General features: G+C 32.4%; 1 protein-coding gene across 2 annotated transcripts in view; it reads right to left on the bottom strand.

Annotated features, from left to right (window-relative positions):
* LOC119839976 (cGMP-dependent protein kinase, isozyme 2 forms cD4/T1/T3A/T3B) overlaps positions 1–10,496 on the bottom strand; it is a 107,878-nt gene that overhangs the window by 69,812 nt on the left and 27,570 nt on the right. For both annotated transcript variants that reach the window (XM_038366453.1, XM_038366454.1), the window contains exon 2: positions 1,337–2,053. In XM_038366453.1, coding sequence (XP_038222381.1) covers positions 1,337–1,821 — 485 coding nt within the window. In that variant the 5' untranslated portion in view covers positions 1,822–2,053. The remainder of the gene's footprint in view (positions 1–1,336; positions 2,054–10,496) is intronic.

The raw sequence follows: 10,496 nt of genomic DNA, 5'->3' as shown, positions 1-10,496 counted from the left end.
AATAATATATACTTAATATTTTATTATATAACATACTATTCTTTCTTTCTTATGCGAGGAAGGGAAACACAAAAAGAATCACATCAGCCGATTGAAAACCTACGATGTAATCAACCAGCAAAGAATAGAACATATTATTTTTACTGAATTATTATATTAAACATATGTATTATAAATTATTTTTTTGAAACAATATTCCGAATTCTTATTACATAGAAATGTAATTGAATTATTAAAATATATATCAATTCATTACAATGTCCATATCTAACGGGCGTGTCAAATAACAGAGGAAATTAAATTTAAGTATATTTATATTATAGATTACTTTGCATGAAAACATAAATTTGCTTTTATTTATATTATTTATCCATTCATTCTATTGATATAAATATAAAACAAAACTCCTCTTGTGTTTGTTTCATATATAAAATTTGATAGTTTTCTGTCCAAAATTTCTGTGGCGTTTAATAAGTATTTTTTGTAACACTTTGACAGTTAGCCAGGTTTTATAAAAAAATGTAAGTATTCAAAAATACGTTAAGTAAATACTTTTTTATGGAAATAAAATCGCCACAGTACGGCGAACGTCCCGGGTTCGTATCGCGCCTTAATCAAAAATGATTTCTATTCTTTAAAATTTTTACTTAGAAAATTGAAGTTCACATTAAGTAGTTTCATATACTGCAAAACTTGTTAACTGGATGGTTGCTAAACTACTAACATTTTATCTTAGGAAAAGTGCATGACATGTTTTACAATTTATATCTCACACACGTTTAATAACTTTAATTATATCTAAGTATTTATAGCCATAGCATTTGGCATTGGACATACGAGTCCACCACAGTCATGCGACCACGTGGTGGGGTACAATCGGACATTAAGAAATCATTTTGCATTTCCAAGAATTAAATTATCTGATCATTAGTTGAATGTCCATATACTCGTATACGAAACAGTTTCGCGATTGGAATGATACATTCTGTTTAATATCGCTTTATGATGTATACAGCAAGTCACATGTGGTATATATAGGTCATTAGCGATTGCTTCAGTGCTTAGTCAGACTTTATTTCGCTCAACTAAAATAGACATATAAAACCATAAATAATATGAGAGATCAGTTTCCACGAACTCCCCGATATATAACCTGCCCCACTTTTTGTCAATAACGCAATAAATAGTAAATTGTCACCTAAAACTATAGTGTCAACCGCTAGCTAGTGTTTTATGCTTATCGTGTTGTGAATTTGTCCTTCTAAATTGCAATGGAATTTGTTGTTAGTTCAAGTGTTTACTTACAATAATAATACGATAAATAAAAGGTACTTACGCCTCGCTCTTGTCATATATCGGGAATGTCTGGTGCGCCAGATCCTGTAGTGATGAACTCGTTTGTGGCTCGGCGGAAATACCCTGAGCTCTCTGTTTCCTTGGTTCCCTTGAACGTCTAACATATTGCTGATATGGGAAAACGCTCTGCAGTTTGTCTAGCTGCGAACGTAATTCCAACATTTCCTGATCGCGTTGTTTCAACAACGCCTCCAATTCTCTTATTCTCTCTATGAGGGGCTGCATGTCGTTTGACATGGCCGCATTGGCGACGCAATTCTCTGAATCTGAATTCATCGCGCTCGGCGTCCCCATTATACCATTTAACTCCTCTCTATAGGTTTCGTCTAAGGCCCGTCTATCGCCGTTGACTGTGGGCGCCACGGTAAGCGCACCTCCTCCTGTATTTACTAAGGCCCTCGGCTCATCGTCACCAGCTGTGCGCTGTGACGATCCAAAGCAGAGGGTATCGAAGCAGACGCGCATTCACTCGGCTACCGAGCACTGCACTTTAATCACTAGGATTATCACTTGGTTTATAGAGTTAACGGTCGTACACTGCACTATATAGCACTGAGTTCTCGAATATCCGTGATTGTTTAGTGGGAACAGCAGGATGTGTGTGGGCTAGTGCGTGCGAGTCGTGCGGCGCGAGCGCGGACGGTCGATACAGTGAAACGTCCTCTTCGCTGTCAGCCCCGCGTGCCTCGGCGACGCCCTGCAAATACATGCACACTTTACTATCAGTCCTCGTTTATCACCCTAAACAATTATGAATGAAAACGTGTTACATTAAGTAGTAAACGTCACACGAATAATCGTTTTCTTGTCATTTAGAAATGGTAATTGGTTTACGTCTGAAAATAGATTTCAATTTACCCTTTAATCAACTTGGAAAAGTAAAATTGACAATTTGTAAGCGGAAACGATAACAATATATATTCAGCTATTATGAATAGTATGTCCGTTTTTTTCACTTATCTTTTTTAATGAATTTCGCTTTTAATTTATTTTGTCAAATTGGAACGATTCGTGAAAACTCATTATAAATTGTTACATATAATTTCCATGTGTTCGAAACTGAAGTTCTCCTAAACGGCTGTACCGATTTAAAGGAAACGCGATCGAAAAAAAAAGCTATCAAATCTATAAATATATTTATTGGTTACCATAATATATTTAAAGCCAACTGATTGAGTATAGACAATAAATAAAACGAAATGGTCCTCTTATCACCAGTAATGTAAACACTTAACAGATCTCTCCGATCACCTGATGCATACGCAACACTGACCACATGATCCCGGTCTATATCTAAGTGTAATAATCTTATCGATTGATGTAATCTTAAAAGCATAGTGACAATAGAATTCCAAAATAAATCTTCATTGATAAGATATTTATACGCACGGCTACTGCTCGTTTGAATATACCTATTGTTTTCGGCGGTATAGTGTGTTTTAGTATAAATATAATATCATATAGGCACATTATTTTGTAAGGAATATAACATTTACATTGGAAGCGAAGAGGCGTATCTAATGATTCAATTAAATAGATACCTAAAAGTTGGTAATGGTAAAGGATCGTAAGAAATTCGGAAATATGTAGTTCAATAATTAATTTATACTAATTATCGAAGAATTTAAAAAGCTGAAGTGTCTCAGTGGTGACAATCTCGGATTGAAAGCGATAAGTCGGGAGTTCGAGACCATGTGAGCATGCAGAATATAAATTGATTTTTCCATTAATCTGTGCATGTGGGAACATCACCACTGCTCGACACAGTGAAGAATATCTTGAGGAAACTGACATGAAGATTGATACATAGATTAAAAATTTATTCAATAAAAGTTATATATTTAATAAAAGTTCGACGACATGTGAAGTCTGCCAACCCGCACTATTTATTAGTGTAGTGATCAACAAATCAACATCTGTCAAATTGACAATTAGGGAATAAAACGAAAAGTAATTTTCGTCTGTTAGTCTTTTTTAATATGTTTATTTTATATCAATCCTTGTCCGTCAAAAAATGACATGTCAAATTGTTTTCTACACAACAGGTCAAATTATTTTCTACAGCTTCAAAATGGGACCAAATGACAATAATTTACTATCAAACACAAAAAATCAATAGAAAACCCTGAGGGTTGGGTAACAAAAAAAAAAAAAACAACCAAATTTAGAACCTCCTTGGTTTTTGGGAATTAAAAAAAAGTTGCACATAAAATAAGTTTCAGACAACATTTATCAATTAATCAATTAATCAATATTAGGGAAGTTACAGTGTGCAGCGACTCTTTCAACTGTGCAAACAAATGGGTCTGGCAAAGAAAAGACTTGGACATAATCAAGGCAAGAGGCCAAAGTAAATGATCGACGTTTTCATAAGCAAAACGAAATAAATAAACGCTCCAAGGATTCCGGAACCGAATGGTCAATCCAAACATGGTTCACTTATTCCATGAAAAACTGTTCTATTCAAATAAAATATATCGTATTGTTTGTTGGGAAAAAATGTGATTATTTAGTGGAAGTGCTGGTAGGTTACCTAATGGTAAGCGACCCACCGCCCATGAAAATTTACAGAGTCGTTAGGCGTCGGCTAAGGGGTTCCCCTCTTAAAGAGTAATGGATAAAGATAGGATTTAGGAGGGGAAAAGAGGAATCTAAAGGATAAGGATAAGGTTACTTCTACCTGAGTAACAGTGGTGTTAAGTTTTGTATAGTTATCATATCCATTCAGACCGATCCAACAAAGAATACAGCATTAAAATCCGGTCATCCGATTTTGAGATATAAGTGGCGTACCTAACAAAACTTTATTTTATGTGTTTTAAAGATAACAAATGTATGGTTATAATAATACATATACCGATTCGTATCATAACATTTTATCAATTGTATATAAATGTGTTTCTTCTATGTATAGTTACTTGTTCAAATTCGTAAAAAATTAACCATTTTTGCGTTCATACGCTTTGTTAAGCTACGTGAAAGTGTTCCTTACATTAACACAACATTAATATCCATCAAGTATCATAAATCAAACTGTAAAAAAAAACATTTTTTAATTTTTTTCCGTCATCCTTTAAATTTATAATTGATGTTCGCACTGGGAAATGTGTTTTTTTGATTAATTTTCATTTAATTTTTTAATTATTGCGCATATGGTATGAATAAAAATTCGTTGCATCTGTCAATATATAATTTGTATTAAATCTTAAAATTGTGGCATATTACATATTTATACTTAATTTTCTCATGTAATTTTTGAATATTTACGCTATAGTTTAAATCAAATACAAAACTGTATATGAAGCGATAAATAAATCTTTATTTTATTACACTTTTATTATTTTATTTTATAGTTTTTAGTCTCTTCGAAGTATAGGATACTCTATTTTTTATAAAGAGATAGAAAAATATCCATAATTTACTAGCAAGATACACTTATTATGTTAATAATAATATGTTCTACCCACAATAGGTTTTGTTACGTTCACTGTAAAAATAACATTAGAAGAAAAGCTAATTTAAACTTGGTGTAAAAAAACGATCAACTTTTTTAAACGTAAAAATTAAAAAAAAATCTCAAATCAATCGAAATTCAAATCATCGAGCATGTACCGAAAATGTCAAACGAAATTTGAAAATATTTAGCGAATAAATATACAAAGATGATAGATATGAAGGAACATCTTAGCCACAGAATAATTACAGTATAACCCCGCTCCACTTATCGTTTTTTCCAATGTTAAACCGGATACATACGTTTATCAATTAATGCATGCCTAGGACATTTTCTAAGATACTCTTTGCATATGTTAATGGCAACCTTACTCTCGATAATAGTGGGTGTTCCTGTGTTATTGATTCCGGTAGGCGTGTTTCTCGTATGCGTAGGTATGTCTCATATGCACACAAAGGTAGTTCGATTATTACCTAAATGCCACCTGGTTCATGACCGCATATGTGTTAATATTACTTTATGTATATATACGAGTCACGATTTAAGCAAAGTCAATTTTATTTATTTATTTATCGAACATTATTTACTTAAATGCAGCCGCGCCCTGGTCAGCCAATTGTTATGTCGAGGTTAAGTTATATTGTATCAGTTTATGTTTAATACTTGTTGTTTTTTTTATTAGATTACAGTTTTTTTATCATCATGTCGACCTTCTATGGGGGTGTTACATTACATTACACGTTAGAAGAGTACATTAAAAAGCAAATATATTTGATATCTGAATAATGACAATTTACTATACGATGTAATATGATAATAAATAAAGTAAAATAAGTAAATATGGTAATAAATAATATATTTTAGGACAGTCCTGCAATAATATTTTTACATTTCAACCAAATACCATTATTTGAAAAATACCTATGGGAGCGAACTCTTATTCTTCTTTCTATAAAGTACTGTCTCTCGTATTACCTCTTTTCATTAAAAGTTTTTAGGAGCAGAAATTTATTTATTTGGAGGCAAAATCAAAAACAACGTAATAAATTTAAATAAAGACTTATTTAATACTAACGCTAGTTACTAGTTAGTATTCTGTGTTAATACTACAATTTTCAGAGTTAAAAAGCAATTTTTACAATATTATCTCCTTATAATATACTTCCAACACAAAAAATCAAAGAAAGGAGGTAAATTAATTATATTACGATACAATAGATAATTATAATACATTTGCATTAATACTAGCAGCACTCGACGATAAATTATTAAAGACAACCAACAATGTTCAAGCATTATTTATAACTCGAATTAGTATTTACGTTACTCTAAGCATTTCAAAGTATTCGTTACTAATGACGTGTCACGTAAATAATTGTTTAATTGAGTCACGAATAAGACATTTTATACGAGAGTTAAATCTATTTATCGCCAGTAATCACAGCAATATAGCTAATATTGCATAGGTCATGTATTTTACTAGGAATCACTTACGATACAATATGAGCAAATATTATTTTAAGACACATTATCTATCTATATATTATAAAAGAGCGAATGTGGACTTTGTGACGTTGTAGGGGATAGTCTCTGGACCTATAGAACCCATTTTAAAATTGTTTTAGTAATAAGACACGTTACCTGTGTGTTTTATAGGCTATTTTTTATTATTTATTTGATTTGGGTCAGCCATGGCGGAGTCAAGACGAGTGGTTAGTATAAATATGACGTGTAACATTAACGTAAACGTAAAGTTATGTATTTGTGCTTTCATTTTATCAGCCAATTTTCTGTTTCATCCAAAACATTTTTAATTAATTTCGTATAATATTAGTTGTATACGATCAAATCAAATATAACACATATAAAATATAGAATGAAGCTTTCTACGCCTTAAAAGCAAAGTAACCGACTCCATTCGAATTGATTGACCCACGGACAGGAGGATCGGTGACTGATTAGGATCGCCAAGTTTATATAATTCCCATACTATATAAGAGCATATACTCTGTATAAGAGTAACCTTGAGACAATTTAGTTTATTCTATTATTCTAAAAGTGTGTTCTTTGTATTTCTTTAGCAGCGTTTTTTATTAAAGTAACAGTCATGTAACGTACACACATAGTCGTGTTATAAACACAGTGAGATATTTTGAAACAAAGTATTATCATAGATCACGATTATTTGCTTTTATCTTTAAGAAATTATGCAACATTGATTAATTGTCGCTAACTCAAATGTTTTCCTTGTGACATTTAGAATGGGTCGTATGTTTTATAGGATAATAAAGTCTTTTATAACCCTATTACTATAAAATATTGCAATATTGTTAACGAAACGGGTAATTTACAATTTCTTTTATGTATGTTAAGAAATAGCGGTTCAATAATACTTGTTTAAAAAAAAAACAGTTTCTATTTTGAGTAAGCCTTTTTTTCAGTGATGGTATAATGTGATTTTCAGCGTTTCGTTTTACTGGTGGATTAAAAAATGTTTATATTTTGTGTTAACTATAAATATTGTTCTCAATGTCTTTTTCTGTTTATACAGTTGTCCTATTTCAACTGGTGGTCTTTAAAAGCAGAGTAATGGGGTAACTCCTAGGGACGTGCCCTCCAATTTAGGCCATAGGCTGGGATTACCATCAGGCTGGATTGTGGTCAAGGCATTACACAGACTTCTTTAAAAAGCCATAGATACAATACAATCGTTCTCAATTTGAAATCATTGGCTGCATAACAATTTCTATTAAGCTGATGTGTCAATCGTGAATAAAATTCATTCATAATTTATGTACACCCGCCATTTTGCTTTCCTCTTATGAAATTAAACTGCATCAACAGAACATCTCGTCTACAAACGTTGTCTATTCGCTGCTTAAAAGTTCAATATATTTATAACGTCTCGCATCTCGAGTTATTTTTAGATGGTTCTCAATTAGATTCAATTCAACACAACTGAACATTGTCATATGTACAATTATGTTATTTAAGAGCAGTCGGGACTGGCCGTTACATGAGGCTTCAGTGAAATCGCGTTATTTAGAATTAACAGTAATTGATCTTTATTGGCCAGCGGCTATTGGACAATGCATGAATCCACTGTGCTTTTAATTATATCTTGGATTATTTCAAAGCAGCTTTGTGTATCATACTGTGCAGTTTTAACAATTTTAAATATATTATAAGGAAACAAACGTTATTGTTACCGTAACGGTGTGTAATTTCTCTCGTTTTAAAGTACTGTTTGTTCAAATATCAATAAAATTTTCTTTTCATTTATTTACTTTATTTATTGAGTAAACATTTTTGTTTTATTTATACACATTTGAATCATTACGAGATTTATGAATTCCAATAGATGGTGCGTGACACGTATGAGAACGGTTAATTTTTGGAGCGAAGCCGCGTACAACAGCTAGTCACTATTCACAAATAAACAAAATTATGGCATATAGAAACAACTGCCCAAATAGACCCATATATGTCATCTATCTATCGTTATAGATTATTCGCGCCAAATAAGGTACTTCCGCAGTGATGCGGTCATTTAATAATTGAACAAGTCGCGCAAAGGTTATAAAAATACCGAGCTACGTAATTGAAATGTGATCGCCGAGGGAGCCTCAAGATGGGCATGTGATACGTATCTTTCCAATTTATGGACTGGTCTCATATCATTTCCTATTACCGTCATAACGTGCGTTGTCCTTTTGACTTATACGTTCGTCATCTCGATAGCATTGATTGGAAGTGGTGATTGTATGTAGCAGTAGTAGTACTGAAAAACTATCCTCCTCCTATATTAATAGGCAAAAAAAACAGCTTTAGAATCATCAGAATACAATCATCGTATTAATTTAATTCGATAAATCATAGACAATCATAATATCATCACTTCATAGAAATGTGATTTTATCTGTTTTAGATACGCAGCACGTGAAAGGGTATGTATAATTAAGATTAAAGATGTAGATTAAGGTTTTAGCACTTAGCCTTGTCTAAGGTCTTTTTAGTTGATATTAGATGGATTATTTGTATAGTTCTTTGACGAAGCTGTAATTCATTACTAACGTTAATAACTGTACTACTGCTGTATAACTACATTTAAACTGACTAAATATAAATGCGCAATCAATACAAATTCTATTGAATTTACTCAGTTATTCAAGCATAAATTGTGGATAAACTCATAACATTAACAGACAATGAGTTGAAACGCGCAGTCAAGGTTATCCGTTGAAATGATCTTATAATCGCTTAAATAAATTCGAGAAAGTACTAAAGGATTTGTTAATTCCCAGCACGATACTTTCAGAGCAACGTCGTGTATAAATGCACTTTTGACACGTCGAAAATGTCTGGTACCGTCTGCAGAGAAACCAACATAACTTTTCATATTACAATTAATTTTAATAGCACTTCTCTCCGTGTTATTTTGCATTAAAAATATTCTTCTAGTTGTGGTTATAAAAGATGGCTCATGCTATTTAGGTCGCATATTTACGATCTCTTCTAATGAATTGATTACAGATAAAAAGAGAAAATACCATGTAGCTTCGTTGCTGAACATACATCTGGCATTGAAAGTGATATAATCCGCAGTTCGTTTTAATCAGATCACTCTCAACACGTCAAAACAATAATTATGACAGCTGAATGATGCGTGACGCATTTGACCGACATTTAGGGGAGTAATTACAATGTCTGATTTAAAGATATGTAGAAAATATAGGTAAGGCCAGCGGTCAATGCTGTATGAGTAAGTTATAAAATAAATACTAAAAAGTCATAAGGTTTTTTCCGTATTCTAGAAGCTAAATGATTCTTCTTGTTCAATACCTCTATATTAATTGTCATAGGTTTTTATAGTTTAGAAGTAAGGGTCCCTGAGTTAGCAATCTATTTCGTGACCAATTGCTTCCGGGCTGAAAATTTTTACAATGTTTAGGGAAAATGACCTTCAGGTGAATTGAGTTTAGTACAACGACATATCTAAATATTTTTATTTATTATTAATATTATATAGCAACTTTCACGGGAGACACCAGCTTCAAACAAAGATTCATCTAATCCAGTTCACCCAGTCGAAAGTTCTGGGGTGCGAAGCCAAATACTAAATACAATACTGTCTACCTTTGCTTTTTTGACGTGATAAGACAAGATGTCAAAAACAAGAATATTTGACAACTAGCTGCACCCCGCGGTTTCACCCGCGTAAGTCCGTAGGAATATCGAGATAAAAAGTTGTCTATATGTTATTCCAGTTGTCCATCTATCTACATACCAAATTTCATTGCAATCGTTCGTTCAGCAGTTTTTGCTTGAAAGGGTAACAAACACACACACATCCTTACAAACTTTCGCATTTATAATATTAGTAGGATCTTCGTGACTTCGTGAAAGAGGGAGTGAAATATCTTATATCCCCATTCCCCTTTGAAATTTTCTTTACATTATTTTTGATGTATACGCCAGGCAGCGTTTATTTCTTTTATCTTTCACTGTTTACAGAAGCTCTGTACATAACTTCACAAAACCAGTTCTGATCAAAATGTTATGCAACTTTTTGCAGTTTCGTGAGAATCCTTAATGGTGAAGACACGCGGACCATTAAAGGGATGTTTCATCAAAGTGTGTAATTTAATTTAAGACAAAAATTAAGGAAAAAACATTAAAATACAGC

The sequence above is a fragment of the Zerene cesonia genome, chromosome 5, assembly GCF_012273895.1.
Source record: "Zerene cesonia ecotype Mississippi chromosome 5, Zerene_cesonia_1.1, whole genome shotgun sequence".
NCBI classification, from domain to species: Eukaryota; Metazoa; Arthropoda; class Insecta; order Lepidoptera; family Pieridae; genus Zerene; species Zerene cesonia.
This window is presented reverse-complemented; position numbering and strand designations above follow the sequence as displayed.